Genomic DNA, 17,995 nt, shown 5'->3' with positions numbered 1-17,995 from the left:
TGGACACCAAGGTGGTCTCCAGGCATGAATGACGTGAAAGATGGCAGGAAACATGAAGATGCGCCTTTCATCGTCTTGTCAGTCTCCATACGAACCTCTCCTTCAGGACGAGTGCTGGAGAAACAGAAGAGCAATAGTTGCTCCCTCAGGCTGTCAAACTGAAAGAATTTGCATTACAGAGTAATCGGAGCTTCTTCTGGAGAACATCCACCAAGAAGTCCACATGAGAAATACAGGCGGCCCTTGGTTCAGGAGGTCCTGGACCTACAGGATTCTGTGGTTTTGTCTCAGTCTCCCATAATTGTATTAAGAAAGTCTTGTTCCATCATTCCAAGGTACAGCATTTGAAATCTCCGCAGCTTCAGAGTCCGTCAGGAGATTTGTGCACTTGTTTGGAGTGACCACGGATCTCAGCATCTTCAACAGGTGGGTTCCACGGAAGGTGAACGCACGGTTCATGCGAGTACCGGAAGCTGGAAACTTCTTGAAGACCAGCTGGTCCCCCAGCCCGGTCGGAGCTGCGCTACCTGCTTTCGGCCGGTAGGGAGCAGCGTTGGACCGCCGGGTGGACTCGCCGTCAGCGTGCGACGGGTAAACACATGGACGCGCAGAATCTCTGCGTGCGGTTCTGCTGCAGCGGGATGCGGGGGTCTGGTTAAAAGGTGCCGGTTCCGGTGGGCCTCGCAGGACTTCCGCCGCCGCTTCCGATGCGCATTGCGTCTGCGGCGGGGCGTCCGGGCCCGGTCGGAGGGGACCCTGCAGCGGCGGCGGCGGAAGCGCGACGACCCGGAGCCAGGGACGCGCCGGGATACGGGACGCGCACGGCCACGGGAGCGCGACCCCGAAGAGCGTCGCGTGCACGCGCTCGTACCCACTACTGCTGCTGCTGCTGGTGTCGGCGATGGTGTTCGTGCACGTCTACGTCGTCAATGTCGCGGCGCTGCTCCTCTACGCGCACGGCGGGGGTCCGGGCGGACACCGGAACCGGGACACCCCCGAAGCGCCGCTCACGCGCATGGAGGGGGTGAAGGTGTGCGGAAGCCGCGGGAGACTTCCGGTTCCGCTCATTTATTCATTCATTCATTCATTCATTCATCCGTTCATCCATCCTCTTCTGTTTCTCAGGTGGGACACGTCCAGAAGGTGTCACTGGTGCAAGACAGAGTGCACGAAATGCGAACTCTGAGTCTGAAGCCGCTGCTGTTTGGTAAGAGTTACTTTCTTCTCCCTTTTCGGGTCACTGCGCTCGGACGAAGAGCGGGCCGACATGAGAAGACTTAAGTGCCACTAACGCATCGGGGAAAAGTCCCCGGATGTCCTGGAGCAAGATATGGACTCCGCTCCTCACGACTGAATATATATCCCTGGTGGTCTAGTGGTTAGGATTCGGCGCTCTCACCGCCGCGGCCCGGGTTCGATTCCCGGTCAGGGAACATATTTTCTTGCTTGTGATCACAACGTGCTCCTCCAGCTTCATTCCTTGACCGTTTTTGTCCTCACTTCCACCTCAGAAATGCAGAGGTATTAATCCGTTGGTGACGGTAGCGCCATCTGACAAGGTGCACCGTGGACTCCTAAGGGTGGTAGTCTTGGGTTTGCCTCGAGTACCGCTCAAGTTTGTCTTTCCTCGAATAGATGTTTAGTACTTTCTTTTTTAAGTACAATTTGACCTTCAGGGTTCAAAAGTTGTTGTTGCATGCAAAAACAAACTCTCACTTTCCTCGTTGCAGTTCCAGCCCATAAGTAACTTTCATGGAAATGGCCATTTCATGGGTTAGCGGAGCATTCGGCTAAATTCGGCTAAATAAAAATTTATTATTATAAAGAAAAAGCATACAACAGGGTGCCAATAGGGGAACCGTGGTAGGTTACACTGGTGCAGGACATGTATGCTGTGAGACAGTGGAGCTGCCAGGTAGGAAGACCAAAGACAAGATGTATGGATGTTGTGAAAGAGGACATGAAGTAAGTTGGCGTGAGAGAGGAGGATACAGAGAACAGGGTTAGATGGAGGAGGTGGATTGGTTGTGGCCCCTGAAGGGAAAAGGCCAAAGGAAGAGACAGACGGTTGGCGAGTCTTCTCTTCTAGTACACCAGCACCGTGGAGCTCCGTTTGGTTGCTATGGTAACCACCCCCACCTCCACCACGCATGATCGCCAGCATGAGTTCCTCCCACAGTCCAAACACATGCCGTGGGTTCATTGGAGACCTCTAACACCACCACATGTCCAAGGCCAGGATGGGGGTGAACGATACTTCTTATTTGTGCAGCACTTGGATGAAAAAATGGCTTATTAATATATATTATTATTACGAGACGCAGGAACGCGTGTGACCTCTCGTCTTGATAAAACTAGCGAGCTTCATACTTACCCGGGTAGGGGCGCTGTCCCGCCCGAATAAGCCGGCGTTCTCGGTATGTCCCGGCAGAGATCCCAGAGTTCTTGACGGAGGACGAGTGCCGGGTGGTGATGCGTCTGGCGCAGCTCAAGGGCCTGGCGGAGAGTCAGCTGATGGTGCAAGAGGGCCAGGAGGAGCTAGCCAAGGAGCTGGACCTCAGCCCCGAGGAGATCTTCCAACTGCTGGACACCGACCGGGACGGGCAGCTGCAGCTCAGAGAGGTGGGCGTCCCCCCGAGGGGGCAGCGAACTGGAAGGCTGTTTGGACAACTCACTCCGTCTTCCGTGTCCTCCTCGCAGATACTGACTCACTCCAGAGTGAGGGACGGCATCTGGCTCACCCCGGAGAACCTGCAGGAGATCTACGCCGGGCTCCACGCCGACAAGGACGGAAACGGTAGGACTTGGGTTTCAGCGGTCGCTGAGATGGGGGTTGCGATAAGAACCAGTTCCTGAACGCCTGGGTGTCGGGCAGGTCTGCTGAGCCTGGAGGAGTTCAGGCTCCTGAGCGGCGACGCCTTCCAGCGCTTTCTCCTGCAACGGGGGGTGAAGTCCAGCCAGCTCGTGAGGAACAGCAGACACACCTGGCTGGACCAGGGCCGAGGAGCCCACCGCGTCCTCCGAGACATCAAGACCAGGTGAGGATCCCTCCCCGCCTTTCTCCCGCACGTTCAGCAGAACCTCCTTGAGCTCGTCTCCGCTCTGACGAAAGGGTGACCCGCCTCACTCGGGTCCCGGCGGCGCTGGTGGACCTCAGCGAGCCGCTCCAGGTGGTGCGCTACGAGGAGGGAGGGCACTACCACGCCCATCACGACAGCGGGCCGGTCTATCCCGAGACCGCCTGCACGCACACGCGTCTCGCCGCTAACGCCTCCACCCCCTTCGAGACGTCCTGCAGGTGAGCCGGCTCTCTTTCTCCTCTGGATCTCGCGGGTTTTTGCACCAGCGCCGCCTTAAACCAGTGTGGTCCGCTCAGGTACATCACCGTCCTCTTCTACCTGAACTCCGTCGAGGGGGGCGGGGAGACGGCGTTCCCTGTGGCGGACAACAGCACCTTCGACGAAGCGGTGCGTAATGTTGCGGCGGTTGTGCCGGTGCGGACGTGCACGAGTGTCCTTCACGTCCGCCGTTTCTTCTTCAGTCCCTCGTGCAGGACGGCGTCGACCTGATGGACACCAGGAGGAACTGCGGCAAGAGCAACCTCAGGGTGAAGCCCACCACGGGGACGGCCGTGTTCTGGTATAACTACCTCTCCGACGGCGGAGGTACTACGGCGCGGAAAATGGAGATTGCTACATTTTTAGCGCGATAAGCTTTTAATTCTGATGGCTGGGGAAAGAAATGCTAAAAGTAACGAGCCGCTAGAAGTGAAACAATTACAATTTGTAATTACAGTCGATTATTTGTAAATCCAATCGGCTCACGATGAAGTTCCCCTCCCGATGGGTTCCTGCAGGGTTGCATTTTGGGACTTTGCTAATCACCGCAGCTCCCTGTCGCTCACCCGCGGATTTGCGAGTTTGCCTTCCGCCGAACCAAACGTGAAAGTCTTGAACGTTGAGAACTTTAAGAGGAGGGGAACTTCAAGAGTTCAATCCATGCAACGCTCGGTGGTGTTTCCTCTGCAGGCTGGGTAGGGGAGCAGGACGCGTATGCTCTGCACGGCGGCTGCGTGGTCACCCGCGGCGTCAAGTGGGTGGCCAACAAATGGATCAACGTCGACCCCGATTACCAGCGGCAGGTGCGCTACCAGCGGCTGGTGGAGCGACAGCGGGAGAGCATCGAGGAAGAGGAGGAAGAAGAAGAAGAAGGAGAGGAGGAGGAAGGGATGTCCTCGGACCCGGATGTTCATCAGGACTTGTAGCTTGTAAACCAAAAAAAAAACCCGCCTAGCCTTCGTCAGTGGTGTGTCTTCAGGACCGTCCTGTGGTCTATGCAACCGTGGAGGGGAGCCGCACCTTCTTGCAGAGTTGACCCCTCCCGGCCCGCACTAGAAAGCCGATTCGGCGGCCGGGTAACCAAATCAACAAAAACGGCGCCCGCCGTCTGCATGCGTAAGCTACGGCCGTCGCCGAAAGCTCCCGAAACCCGGCAGCGGAAAAAGTCCGGCGCTCCTGCAGGGGGTCGATGCATGTGGCCTTTCCTCTTGCACAGCAAAGAAGTTCGTTTTTATACGCGATTAATGTCCTTTGTTTTCCGTGGCCTGTTCGAACCCCGCCGTCAGACGGAATAAAGTTTTCTTTCTCACCTGAAGACTGTCCACGTCCATGCGAGTGTATTTACCGGGCCTGTTGGGGGTCTTCGGGATGCCGGGGCGGCGCCTCCTCTTACAGTTTGGTACCGGACTCCGTGTCCTGAAAGCAGACATGGTGGTTTTCTAAGTCGTAAAAAATAAAAATCGCAAGAAACAACCCAAAAACAGAACAAATCCAAATAATGTAGACCGTCATTGGGCGAGAGATGGGGCTCAAACTGGATCGATCACAGGGCCAATGAAGACCAGTTTTCAGTTTTGGTTTTCAGACCAGTGAGGTGCAGTCAGGGGAGGCAGGAGAGGCAGTGCCTCAGTTGAAAAATAAGTTCAGTGAAGAATCAAATGTTATATTTATCAGTCATTTGCACTATGAAGGAATTTTTCATATCACTTCACCAGTTTTTGATTGTTTTTTTTTCTTCAAAAGGGATGGGTTTTCACATTTACTGTGAAGAGACGTACGGTGAGGCTGTGGACTGTTGAGCCTCAACGTAGATTGCACAATGACAGCTAGCACGCTCCGCACTAAGACCAGATTGCTACCTCTGTATGTGGCTACTAAAACATTTAAACACTTTTGCTATGTGAACTACATTTCCGATTTGTCAACAACTGTTACTAGTTCCTGGTGCTGAGCGATCATAAAACTGCCAAGAGCCAGTAAGTGAGGCACGAAGCTCTCCTGCCTCATGTTAGGGGACGCTTGTGATTCTTCTTGCACTGTTATTCTTCTTGGTGTAGAACTATATGGGGGAACTGGAGGGTGAATGTCCACACACACACACACACACACCAATGGCGCCTGGTGTCTGGGCGGCGGCGTCACCCCCCGGTGCTCCTGACAGCGGAGCACGGCATCATGGACCGACGCGAAAAGACGCCTCTTGGATATCGTCCCGGTGAAGAAGCCGCCGAGCTCCAGCTGACGGACAACCGGAGCTGATGGGGAGGAAACGATAAATAAATCAATGTGTGTGTTAGTGTGTGTGTGTGTGGGGGGGGGTTAGAGGCAAGGGAACTCACCCTGGCAACCCGCCATGTAGACGTCGACGTCGATCTCACTGAAGTCCTGAACAATCTGCAGGTAGGAGAGACCAGAGCGATGGATGGCAGATAAAGGAGGTCCAGGATTCCACCCTCCTCTGGTTGCGCGTCCTTACGTTCTTCACGGTCTTCATGCCCACTGTGTCGATGAAGTTGGCGGGCGAGAGGTCCAGGACGATGGAGTGGATGTCCCAGGTCCATTTCCCCAGAGAGCCCAGCGAGACCCTCTCCAGGTCCCGGCTCAGGGTGTCCTCGCTGCCGGAGCCGAGCGTGATGGCGTCCCCGTCCTGCCGCTCCGACATCCACCCCAGGCTGGCGCCGTCCGGATCGCCGCCTTTCAGCTGCTCCCACCTGCAGCCTCCGTCCACCGCCGTCGGTATCACGAACACGGTGGCGTTCTCCCGCCCCGCCTGGCGACCGGCCTCCTCCTCCTCCTCCTCCTCCTCCTCCTCCTCCTCTTGTGAGGAAGCGTCGCCTTTTCCAGCCCGCCTCTGTAAACACAGCGTCTCCTTAAAAACCAGGATATGACATCACTTCCTTTTTTGTTTTTAAACCTCTCCATCACCTGTCTCTTTGCGCGCCTCTCCGCCCTCCTGGCCCGGCGTCTCTGTTTGGCCTCCTGCCTCCTCTTGTAGACGATCATCTTGCCGATGTCCAGCCCGCTCTGGAGACACCAGGCGTGAGAAACCAACGCGACCCAGACAAGCGAGCACAACGCGGCGTGCAGACCTTCTCTTTCAGGGCCTCCAAGTAGAGTTCGGCGTTTGCGAAATACACCGTAGCCGAGGAGCGGAACACGATCACGCCGGGGATCTCCATCACCTGAGACGCACAGTTAGCATTTCACAAAACACCTTTTTATTTCCTCTTCCTTCAGCCGAAGGGAATATTCAAATCTGTACTTTTTAAGACCTTAAAACACTTGATAGCCTTAACTTTGACACTTTACATTTTATTGTATTTCTTATTCTCCCTCCTTCCAACTATTATCTATACTGCTCAAAAAAATAAAGGGAACACTTGAACAACACAATGTAACTCCAAGTCAATCCCACTTGTGTGAAATCATAGTGTCCACTCAGGAAGCAACACACATTCATTTGGACTTGTTTTAAGAACATTACATCCAAGTTGGATCAGCCTGGAGTTTGTTTTTACACTTTAATTTGGAGTGTGATTCCCAATCCAGACCTCCATGGGTTGATACAATTGATTTCCATGGATCATTTTTGTGTGATTTTGTTGTCAGCACATTCAACTGTGTAAAGAGCAAAGTATTTCATAAGAATATGTCATTCATTTAGATCTAGGATGTGTTTTTTTTAAGTGTTCCCTTTATTTTTTTGAGCAGGGTATTATTGTTATGTTTTGCATGAAACTCTTGCACAACAATTTCCTTCGGGATAAATAAAGTTGTTCTTATCTTATTTACAGCTTCCCCTCGTTTTCCCGGCACTTTCTCACCCCGCGGTGCGTTTCCATGTCGGCGTACAGCTCCGTTCCTGGAACACGACCCAAGACGGAGTACGTCGGCCTGAGGAGGGTAAACACACACACACACACACACACACACACACACACACACACACACACACAGAGGCGTCAGGGTGGAAGCAAGCGTTTTAAAGGCGAAAAAAGAAACGAGGCGTCTCACAGCTGCGTTCTGAAGACGACGGCGAGCAGGGCGAAGGTGATGGAGGCCGCGAGGCCCAGGTCCAGGTTGAGGAGCAGCGTGGAAACCCAGGTGAACAACCACAGCGCCTGTCGGAGGGGAGCGTGGGTTCGTCAGAAAAAGCAGACGTCATTCTCCGGATGCGGCGTCGCGCCGGACTCACCAGGTCGGCTTTGCCGCTCCGCCACAGCGCGGGAATATCGGAGTACTGCCGGAACATTCCCCTCAGATTCACGAAGACGATGGCCGCCAGGACGGCCTCCGGGAGGAAGAGGAGGTTATCGGACACGATAAAAGGGGTTTTACGTGCACGTGAGGAATGAAGGAATAAACCGGAACCTTGGGGAGCTCCTGGAAAAGAGGTCCCAGTTTCAGTACCGTCACCAGCACGATGACGGCGGAGACGATTCCAGCCATCTGCAAGGGACGACACACACCGTCTGTTGAAACTCTGTTTCCCCGCGGTAAAGAAAACACTGAAATGATTTAACACGGCTTGTAATGGGATTTTTTTTTTTTTGCCTTTATGCTATGCAGAAACAAAATATGGGGTGCATTTTATTTTATTTTTTTTAAATCGATCAATTTACATTTGCGCATGCAACGAAACATTTGAAAATAAAGACGCTGGGTTGAAGGTTACTTTTAAGCAAAATACTATTTGAGTCCTTCTTGTATTTATGACAAAAAAAAAAAAAAAAAAGAATAAAAAATTATCCAGCGAATCAATAATGCTGTCCTCCTTTTGTTTGCAGTCATCCTTTTACTGGCGCGTGCAAAAAATAAATATTTTATCACGTTTTATTTAGATCGGATCAATATTTCGTGGCTTGTCTCAGTGCGTTTTTACTCACATGCATTTTGGGTTTTTAAACAGTGGGTTTAAAAAAAAAAACAAAAAAAAGGGCAAGGAAAAAATGAAAAAGTAACTTTGCAATGTATTTTTTGCTCCAAAATTTGAAAACAAATGATTTTTTGATGAAAAACCCTCGAGTGACATTGTTAAAACCATCTTTTCTTTTCTCTGTAGAAATCACAAAAACAATCACAAAAAAGGGCAAAATTAAAAATATTGATTTAATAACCAGAATAGCCTTGTAAATGTTATACCTCCTCTTAAACAAGCTACCAATTCATTTTCTATTAAATTCTAGTGGCAAATTTTCCCATAGCCACAAGATTTTCTCTTTTAACTAAACGTTATAATAATTTTTGTAATTTCATCCATTTTTATTTTAAATATTCATTTTTAATATCAATTCATAATCAATTTTTTTAGAGGAACAGTTCATCCCATATAATTTTTTTCTTTATAATTTACCTGTGAACCAAATTTTGGACCAAAATGAGTCTGACACCCCTGATTTAGACGTTACCATAACCTTCAAATTTAAAACCGAACTAAAATAAAATACATTTTAATAACATTTTCGGGAGCCACGGGTTGCCGACCCGTTCCCGACTTCCTACTACCTGCGTCTTCCCTCCGGTGGTTTCCTGGACGAGGCTGCGGGACATGGAGGAGCAGACGGAGTAGCACTGGAAGAATCCTCCCACCACGTTGCTCAGGCCCAGAGCCACCAGCTCCTGCAGGCGCCGGAAAAAACCCGTCACCTCGCGGCGCCGCGAGCCAGCAGAGACGATCGGCGAGGGTCCGTCACCTGGTTGCTGTCCACCTTATAGCCGTGCTTCAGAGCGAACGTCTTCCCCAGGGAAATGGAAATGGCGTAAGCGACGAGGGCCAGCGCGAAGGCGTCACCGATGACCTCCCGGAAAATGCTGGCGTCCGGCACGCGCGGCGGGCTGAGACTGTGAGACGGGAGGACGGAAATAAAGACGGGTTTCCGGGCGATAAGGTGGACGGGGTTTCCGGACGCTCACCCGCTGGGGATTTCTCCGACGACCGGGACGGAGAAATTGGCGTTCAAGCGGGCGTAGCTCGATATGAAGGTTGCGGCCAGGATCTAAAAAGAGGCGGAGGAAGGCGAGGTTTATTAAAACTGTCTCTATTGAACCGGGAGCCAATTATTAGCCGGGCGCGCCGAGCGACCGTGAGCAGCTCTGCGGGGACGGGGGCGGGCAGCTTGGGCCCGAGCCAGGAGCTCAGCGCCTTGGTAGCGACCAGAAAGGCCGCGGACGCCACGCTGACCCCCAGCGTGGGGAGGTGGGTCCGCGGGAGCAGCGTGCACACGTCCTTCAGGGTCTGATCAGAAGAAGACAGGGGGTTCATTCGGGAACTAGCTCGGAGGAAACGGAGGTCTTTCCGCGGCTGGTACTCACATACAGCAGGGATAGCGGGCCGCTGAACCGTGTGGGTGAAACTCCGAATATGTATTTGAGTTGAGCCACCACTGCGTGGACGGCGGCGGCGGCGGTGTAAGCCCGCACCAGGGGCTCGGACAAATACGTCCCCACGAAGCCGAACTTCACCAAACCCAACGCCACCTGCGCAGCGGCAGCTGTTCAGTACACGCCGGGAAAGCGCGGACGGGAAACGAGAGGGGGGTCGGCCGCTCACGACACCTGGATGAGTCCGCCCAGGACGGTGGTGGCGGCCGCCACCTGCACCCTGTACGAGTCCCGCGCCGCTACGTCCACGTCTGCGGTGATGTTGGTCCCGTTGGCTTTCCAGAAATCGGCGTCCGGAGCCAGACGCTCCGTCACGCTCCCCACCATCACGCTGAGCACTGCAAACGTACCTGCGAGGACAGGAAGAAACGCTCGACTCTCAAGGGACAACGCGAGCGGTCCTTTCTCCACTGACCTATGGAAATGTGGCGCGAGGTTCCGAAGAAGAAGTACACCAGCGGCGGGTAGAGGGACGTGTAGAGTCCGAACACGGGTGGCAGGGAGGCCAGCAGGGCGTAGGCCAGGCCTGCGGAGAGACGCCGCAGGTTTACGACCGGCGGCGAGAACGACGATGCGTGAACGGCGTTTCCCCGCACCTTGCGGAAGGTGCATTATGCCCACGCTGACGCCCGAGACCAGGTCCGGCATCCCGTAGTCCCAAACGGAGTACTTGGGCAGCCAGTACAGCACAGGAAGGCCGCTGACCAGCGCTCGCCTCAGCCTGGGCGCCGAGCACCTGGATGGACGAAAGCGGTGAAACCCAACGGTTGTCCCGTCCGTTCGCGCGCTTCGAACTTACCTGAAGGCGCTTCTCAGTCGGTCGCTCAACGGAGGCTGGACGTCAGGGAGCGTTTTCCTCTGCGCTACCTCCTCCAGGCGGTGCTGGTCCAGCACCTCGCGTTGCACGTTGAACAACCTGCGCCCGGCGTCCATGGCGGCTCTTTCCAGCTACTCTTCCCCGCACTGCGCTCCCACAACTTCATCTCCCTAAATATGACAGCGTTCTATATCTGCAGCGGTTAACAAACAAAACCCAGTAATGTTTAACCTCAGACAGGATGTTTTGTGGGGGCGAGGGTTTGACACGGCAAACAGCACCCACTTCAGCATTAAAGAGGGAAAAAAATTAACTTCAACGGTTACAAGACTTGTATGCTCAGCCGTTTCAGGCTCCTTTTTTCCACTGAGAAGCACAAGTAACACTAATGGGCCGTATCATCGGCAGGAAGTTTCTCCTGACCATGCACATCCCCTTGAAAGTCCTTTTTTTTTTTTGGCATCCCGGTTCCCTGACGCACTGGACCTTTAAGAAGGCGCCGTCGTGAAACCCGAATCTGGGAGGGGGGGGGGGGATCATGTCAGCCGTTCCTAGAGCTGCACGTGACTGGAGGCGAAAACCGGACCATGGATGTCTGATCCCGGTTGAAAAGACGGCACCAAATCAGAAATGTTCACTCATTCCCCACAACTGTCCAGTTGAAAAGCAAAGCAGGCTCAAGAGCCGACCCCCCCCCCCCCCCCCCCCCCGAGCACTCAAATCCTTCTGACCCTCCGCCATAGCTGGGTCTATTTTGGGGTCAGCTACTGCAGCGCAGGGAGGCGGGGGTGGAGGGGGGAATGTCTCTTTCCGGCGCAGTTGGTCAGACGACCTCGGGGAAAAACAACAACAAATCAAGACTGATGTAAACGGGGAGATTCTTCGGCGCGGCGATCGAACCTCCGATGACTTTGGCGTCCCGAACGGCGTTCCCCGCAGAAGCACCGAGGCGCAATGGATCTCACCGCCAAACACGGGCTGGCGCTGCTCGAGCAGCTGAAGACGATGAGGGAAGCGGGCCATCTGACGGACGTGGTGTTGGTCGCCGAGGGCGTCAGCTTCCCCTGCCACCGCCTGGTGCTGTCCGCCTTCAGCCCGTACTTCCGCGTGATGTTCACGTGCGGCCTGCGCGAGTGCACCAACAGGGAGGTCTTCCTGCGGGACACGCCGGCGGACAGCCTGGCCCTACTCCTCAACTACATGTACTGCTCGGATCTTCCGCTCACCAACGCTAACGTGCAGGGCGTCTCCGTGGCGGCGTTCCTGCTCCAGATGGACGAGGTCTTCGCCCGCTGCCAGCAGCACATGACCGAGAACATGGACGCGTCCAACTGCCTCGGCGTGTACTACTTCGCCCGGGACCTCGGCGCCGAGGAACTGGCCGACGGCGCCCAGCGCTTCCTCAGGCAGCACTTCGCCCAGGTCTGCCAGAACGAGGAGGTGCTGGAGCTGGAGGCCCATCAGCTCGGGAAGCTCCTCGCCTCCGACGACCTGAACGTGTCCAGAGAGGAGACCATCTTGGAGGTGGTGCTCCGCTGGGTGAGATACGGCGGGCCGACGGACGGCGAGGCGCGAGAGCCGCATCTGCCGGAGCTGCTGAGGAGGGTCCGCCTGCCGCTCGTCGATCCGGACTTTTTACGGGAGATGATGAAGAGGAACCCGGTCCTGCTGGCCGACGCCGAATGCCTGGAGATCCTGGGCCGGGCCTCGGAGGTCTCCGAGACGCATCCGGCGGCGGCGGCTCGCAAACAGAAGCTGCGCTACGGGATGGAGACCACGGACCTGCTGCTCTGCGTGGGCAACGACGGCGGCGGGATCAGGTCGAGGTACGGCAACTACGGCGAGCGCAGCTTTTGCTTCGCCCCGTCGACGGGCCGGACGCACTACGTGACCTCCCCTCGCTACGCCGACGCTCTGGGCTACGTGTGCGCCGGCGTCGTAACCGAAGGCAACGACATCATCGTGGCCGGGGAGGCCACCTCGCGCAGGATGGCCCGGCAGAAGGACCTGAACGTGGAGATCTACAGGTACGAACCACCGCCGAGGACTCATTTTCTCCAGCGCGCCGCGCGCTGAGTTGTTTGTCTTTCCGCGGCCGGCAGGTACAAGGTGGAGGCCCAAGGTAGCTGGGAGCGCCTGGCCTCGGCGGAGTACCGGGATTCCTACGGATTCGGCTCGCTGGGTGACACCCTGTACCTGATCGGCGGGCTGATGAAGCTGAAGAGCCAGCTTCTCATCACCAACTGCGTGGAGCGCCGGTCCCTGCAGGGCGGCCCGTGGCGCAGCGCGGCGCCGCTGCCCGTCCCGCTGGCCTATCACAGCGTGGTCCGGCTCAAGGACCGTCTCTACGTGACGGGCGGTCGGACTCCGCAGGTGACGGCGCGAACGCCGACTAGAATCCGGGACGGAATTCCGCATTTCGGTCTTCATTTCTCCCTGGAACGTTCTGGATTCGAAGCCGTTCGAGGGAGACGTTCACGTCTGCAAAACATGAAACGATTCGTTTAGAACGGCGCCGTCAACAAAGATTCGTTCACTCTGCACGTCACATAATCCCACGGTTCTCCTCTGACCGCACCCGTTGTGCTTTGTCACCCCCGACGACCTTCCAGTCGTACCGGATGGATGACGAGCCCGACCGTCTTAGCAACCGCCTCCTGGAGTACGACCCAAACACCAACAAGTGGAGGGAGCTGGCCCCCATGAAGTACTCCAAGTACCGCTGCGGTGTCGCAGCGCTGAACGGCGAGATCTACGTGATGGGTGAGGTGCTCCGCCTTCCCCTTTCACGTCGGATTCCTCCTGGCTGACTTGTACCCTTCGGCGGGCTCCAGGGGGCATCGGCTGCCAGGGGGTGGACCGCGGGCAGTCGCGCCACTGCCTGGACGTGGTGGAGATCTACAGTCCGGACGGAGACTGCTGGAGCGAGGGGCCTCCCCTGCCCTGCGCCCAGCTCTCCCTGCGAACCAACGCTTCCAACGCCGGCGCGGTGGGAGGGAAGATATACGTGTGCGGATACTACAAGGGGGCAGGTAAGGCGGATTCACCGCTTCGGTGCGCCGCGATGGATGAGCGACGCCTCCCTCCTCCGCCCGCAGATCGCCACGACGACATCACCAAGGACATCCTGGAGCTGGACCCGTGGGAGAAGCGGTGGACGGTGGTGGCTCGCCGCGCCCTGATGCACGACAACTACGACGTCTGCCTGGTGGCGCAGCTCAACCCGCGAGGCCTCCTGGCGCCGCCAGAGGACACCTGAGGGACCCGCAGCCTGGGGATCATCCACGTAGAGCTGGGCTACACGCATCTGCAAGAAACAAGGAAAACATGAAGAGCGTAGATAACCTTCTATCTAGCCGGAGACGTGACGTTTTTCAAGACAAACTGACGGACGCTAAAGTTAAACTCTTTATTCTGGTTCACCGACACGCACTTTTATCCGGTTTATCCGACAAACTGCTGATTGTCCGCAGCGAAACACTCGCCGGGTAAAACTGACTCAGGCTTGTCGCTAGTTTTTAACCCCTTTTGAATTAAACTGCAGTAGGACTATAAACCCCTGAAGACCTTTTTTTTTCCTGTAAAGAGCTATTATATAGTTTCAGATGTTTATTTATTCACAGTTTGACGCCTCAACTACAGGATATCCTCGGAATAATATTGATGAAACTGAGAATGGAGAGAAACAACGGGTGCTAAAATGGTGTCGGCGGACGGAGAGAAAATAAACGGCGAGCGAATGTCAGAACGTCTCGGGGTCGGCGCTCGGCCGGGGTTTTTTTTTAAAAATGACAAGAACTTTCGAACTGGGGACGAGAGGGAAGATTTCGGGGTCCTTTGACCAAACGGAGCCTGGATCGAGTCTCAGTCCGCGTCGAACAGCTGCCAGAAGCCTCTGGCGTCCTCGGGGGTTCCCGCTTCGGGCGGCGATCCGACGGCGGCGTCGACCCCCAGCAGGCGCACGGCGGAGCTGCTGTCGTGACTCCAGCAGCTCAGAGGGGTGATGAAGCACCCCGTGGCTCCGCGGCTTCTGCTCTGGCTGCTCGGTGGCGCCGGGCCGCTCGCCGCCGGAGGAGTGTTCCTGTTTAATTCCACGAGGGGCCGTCCGTTTGTAGTGGACGCTCTCTTCCAGCGGCGAGAGGAAACCGGACGCCTCTTTTTGGACTTTCTCAGATCCCGCTGTGAGCGTTTCTTCTTGGCCGCCGTATGTTTTGGATCCGCCACACGCCGGCGCGCGAGGGTGTCGGACGCAAACGTCTGCTCCGGAGACGTCTGCATCCCCGTGTCGGTGACTTTCTCGGGGCCGCTTTTAGCCGACTGCTCCGAGACCAGGACGTTGAGGAGCTTCAGGGCCTCCTCCAACATGGTTTGTTCTCTCTCCCGTTCCTGCTTGAGAAAGTCCAGGTCGTTCTTCAAGCTCCGCACATTGGAGCCCAGCTCTGTGCTGGAGTCTCCGCTCTGGAGAATCGGAAAACGAATCAGACGCCGAGCTGGATCTTCGGGAATGGTGAGGCGACGAAAGCTCTCCTCACCTTTCGCACCTTCTCCTCCAGCTGCGTCATCGTGTCTCTCTGGGAATTCACTCGGTCCAGCAAAGTCTGCAGCTGCTGAGAGACGTCGCTGTGGAGGCTGACCAGACTGCTCTGCACTGAGGAGACAGAGAAGAGCGGTGACAGGAGATCCTTCCTGAGTGAACAAACGACACCATCTGCTGGCCATGAAGAGCCGCCGCTCCTTCTCTGTGGAGGAGCTCAAGAGCTTTGAAGGCAGCAGGTGAAATCTTGTCGTGGTTGTTCATCAATCCAGCTTCATCTCAAAGAGACTCGCCTCTGTTACTGTCAGACAGCAGAACATGAAGGTGAAAAAACACAAAACGGAGCAAAGCCTCCCTTCTTCTCGTCTGGGCTGCTTCTCCTCAAGGTTCGCCACGGACCATCACCTTCCTCCATCCAACCATCTCCTCCGCATCACCTCCTCACACCAACTAACTTCCTGTCTTCCTCTCCTCAATCCATAAACCTCCTCTCAGGTCTTCCTCCAGACCTCCTGCCTGTGCTGATCCACGTCCAAACCATCTCGGTCTGACTTTATCTAAGGCGCTGTTCCTCTGATGGACTCCTTCCTGAGTCCCTCTGTCCTGCTCACGCCCAACAAGAACCTCCACGTCTTCATCTCTACCTCCTCAGTGTCTCCAAACCAATCTACATCTTCTACACCTTCACTCTGGCTGATCCGCTTTAACCCCTGACATTTACTGGGGTTCCTCTCATTCACGTTCATATATTCCGTCTCGCTGCTTCACTCCTCTCCTTCCATACCTCCACCTCCTAGATGTTCCTCCACCTGCTCCCTGCCGCAAGCGTCAAAGTCCATGGAGATTCCAGTCCGCCCTCATCTGTCTCTCAGCCTGTCCATCACCACAGCACAGAAGAACAGGGTGGGAGTAGCTCCCCGACCCCATCAGCAAAGCCTGACTTACACGACGTTGAAATACTCTTGAACTTCTCCAGGGCTGTTTCAAGGCGCTGGGAGGAGTTTCGCTCGTCGCCGGCAACCAGCTGCTGGATCTGGAAAAAAAAAAAAAATTATATTCTACGTAAATGAGGGAGGGAATCGGCAGAATCCAGGAAACAAAAGAACTCACCTCTTTCAGAGTTTCACGGATACGTAGACATTCTTTGGCCAAAATGTCCCTGATCGAGACGGTTAAAGACACAGCGATGAGTCGCTGAACATTTAATGAATTTAGATCCTACTTATTCTGGAAACAATCACACACCTGTCGTTTTTTTCCTCCGATTTTTTCTTTTCCTCCTCAAATTTATCCAGCGACCCAAAGAGCAGGGGTTTGGTGTGGTAGATGCTTGAAAGCTTGGGGTCATTTCCCTAAAACGGTGACACAACAGCTTCATGATACAGTCTGAACGCTCACTGAACACAATCTGAGACACAAGCAGAGCTGGGAATGTGATCTTATCGACCAGGTGACGTAAAACAATGTTCTTTGTGTAAAGAACAAAGAGAACAGTGTACAAAGATACTGCACTCAACAGTTGTGGCCTGCTGGAACCTGCAAGAGCGATGACTTCACAAAAACTCACAAGAATACCCGGAAAATACCAGACTACTGTCACTCTTTCTGTTAGCTACACTTCTTCAAATCTTAAACGTTATAGCTGCATGAGCAGAAGAGTTCGCCTGTCAAAGTGCATCCTCTTCTCTTACGCCAACAAGCCCTCTGTGGTCTCAGCGTCCTCCTAACCTAACCAGATCTTCACTAACCCTCCTCTGACTTTATCTCTCAAGCATCAAATGCACTGCAGGACCTGTTCCCAACCGCCTCGACAAACTAGCCAAGTTCACATTTCACCGGAGGGTAAAAGATGGATTCTTGCATTGATGGATTGGATCTCGCCAGGTGTTGGCATGCCAAAGAAAATATTAATGTTTTAACTGGAACACAAAGGCAGACAGGCATGGGCAAGCAGGTTAAACATGCCATAATCTGGCCTACTAACCTCTTGTGAACTTTGTCCGGAGTTCCTGGAGGACAAACTCTGGTCCTGAGATGTTCCCTGGGAGTCCATCCACACCTGGGAGCCGAAGGACTGCGAGTCCGGGACACTGGAATAGCCGCTGGTGGCCACATTCCTGTCGACTGTGTTGTTTCCACCAGGTTTTAACAGTAAATAACTACCAAAGAAATTGTAATTATTTACCTTTTTGGGGGGAAAAAAAGGTAATATAGCCTCACGCTAGTTCTAGTATTCTGCACTATTGAGATGGAGAATTAGCAAACATGGCGCCGAGGTGGAGTCAGGTGACTTCGGGTCCGAGTTAGCCGTTACCTGCTTCCAGTTTGGAGGCTCAGAGTGTCCTTTATGTTCTTGGCGTGATTCATTGCTTTGTCTAAATATTAAAACGGAGAAAAGATTTATTTATTTTATTATTCTATTTTCGTTTTCAAGCGAGACGAGTCTTGTCGCAACCGACTCAAGATATGATGAAGTTAGCTTAGGCTAAGAGGCTATGGGGTTATTCAAATTTGGATTGAATACACAGATTAACTTTTAAGCAATACACATTCCCGGCGAGGCGCCTGGTATGTTTAACCAAGCGGTAGCCATATTTATTAAACACATGACGATTTAATATATATTTCAATTACGTTTACCATGTCGGTGGAAAGGACAGGGGGCTAGCGATGACGCTGCGACTTTTCAAGTCTCCCGCCAATTAGCATATCTCGGCAAAGCCACGCCCATTTTACCTTTTAAGTGCTGTGATTGGCTGACAGAGTGTAACGTGACGTCGAGTTCCGGAAAACCTAAGGATTTAACTCTTAAACGGAAGCTCTGCAGGAAATATAAAAAAATTAAAATACAATTATAATGTTTTCACTTCGAATTCGGGGCTGTTGTTTTTTTAAATAACAAATTATTTGAGCGAAATAAGGCGG

The 17,995-nt window shown here is 54.1% G+C and overlaps 4 protein-coding genes and 1 non-coding gene across 5 annotated transcripts; 3 read left to right on the top strand and 2 right to left on the bottom strand.

The window, feature by feature from the left end:
• Nucleotides 1-457: 457 nt before the first annotated feature.
• Nucleotides 458-4,653, top strand: p4htmb (prolyl 4-hydroxylase, transmembrane b). The gene is made up of 10 exons (XM_086168915.1): nucleotides 458-540; nucleotides 688-1,030; nucleotides 1,126-1,207; nucleotides 2,432-2,622; nucleotides 2,701-2,797; nucleotides 2,876-3,038; nucleotides 3,113-3,298; nucleotides 3,377-3,467; nucleotides 3,542-3,665; nucleotides 4,029-4,653. Exons 1-10 carry the CDS (start codon nucleotides 458-460, stop codon nucleotides 4,262-4,264), a joined length of 1,596 nt encoding a protein of 531 aa, XP_086025041.1. The 3' UTR covers nucleotides 4,265-4,653.
• Nucleotides 1,362-1,433, top strand: trnae-cuc (transfer RNA glutamic acid (anticodon CUC)). The gene has a single exon. It is a non-coding gene; the product is annotated as a tRNA-Glu (tRNA).
• Nucleotides 4,597-11,328, bottom strand: slc26a6l1 (solute carrier family 26 member 6, like 1). The gene is made up of 19 exons (XM_086167690.1): nucleotides 10,519-11,328; nucleotides 10,316-10,455; nucleotides 10,135-10,245; nucleotides 9,894-10,069; nucleotides 9,651-9,815; nucleotides 9,421-9,573; nucleotides 9,252-9,334; nucleotides 9,032-9,179; nucleotides 8,844-8,957; nucleotides 7,710-7,787; nucleotides 7,534-7,629; nucleotides 7,353-7,459; nucleotides 7,163-7,232; nucleotides 6,428-6,520; nucleotides 6,264-6,362; nucleotides 5,815-6,189; nucleotides 5,678-5,732; nucleotides 5,448-5,593; nucleotides 4,597-4,754 (listed from the first exon to the last, which is right to left on the bottom strand). The coding sequence occupies exons 1-19, from the start codon at nucleotides 10,650-10,652 to the stop codon at nucleotides 4,728-4,730; spliced, it is 2,370 nt and encodes a 789-aa protein (XP_086023816.1). The 5' UTR covers nucleotides 10,653-11,328; the 3' UTR covers nucleotides 4,597-4,727.
• kbtbd12 (kelch repeat and BTB (POZ) domain containing 12) lies at nucleotides 11,268-14,278 on the top strand. The gene is made up of 5 exons (XM_086167694.1): nucleotides 11,268-12,563; nucleotides 12,639-12,909; nucleotides 13,149-13,299; nucleotides 13,371-13,568; nucleotides 13,635-14,278. The coding sequence occupies exons 1-5, from the start codon at nucleotides 11,491-11,493 to the stop codon at nucleotides 13,793-13,795; spliced, it is 1,854 nt and encodes a 617-aa protein (XP_086023820.1). The 5' UTR covers nucleotides 11,268-11,490; the 3' UTR covers nucleotides 13,796-14,278.
• Nucleotides 14,279-14,389: 111 nt separating this feature from the next.
• iho1 (interactor of HORMAD1 1) lies at nucleotides 14,390-17,994 on the bottom strand. The gene is made up of 8 exons (XM_086167695.1): nucleotides 17,711-17,994; nucleotides 17,385-17,445; nucleotides 17,055-17,229; nucleotides 16,316-16,422; nucleotides 16,181-16,229; nucleotides 16,016-16,103; nucleotides 15,069-15,184; nucleotides 14,390-14,994 (listed from the first exon to the last, which is right to left on the bottom strand). Exons 2-8 carry the CDS (start codon nucleotides 17,435-17,437, stop codon nucleotides 14,401-14,403), a joined length of 1,182 nt encoding a protein of 393 aa, XP_086023821.1. The 5' UTR covers nucleotides 17,438-17,445; nucleotides 17,711-17,994; the 3' UTR covers nucleotides 14,390-14,400.
• Between the last annotated feature and the right edge of the window lies 1 nt (nucleotide 17,995).

Source organism: Fistularia commersonii, chromosome 21, assembly GCF_037954325.1.
Source record: "Fistularia commersonii isolate RoL2024-O1a breed Wild chromosome 21, RoL_Fcom_v1.0, whole genome shotgun sequence".
In the NCBI taxonomy this organism is placed as follows: Eukaryota; Metazoa; Chordata; class Actinopteri; order Syngnathiformes; family Fistulariidae; genus Fistularia; species Fistularia commersonii.
The sequence above is the reverse complement of the archived record's forward strand: the minus strand, read 5'-3'. Positions and strand labels throughout refer to the sequence as shown.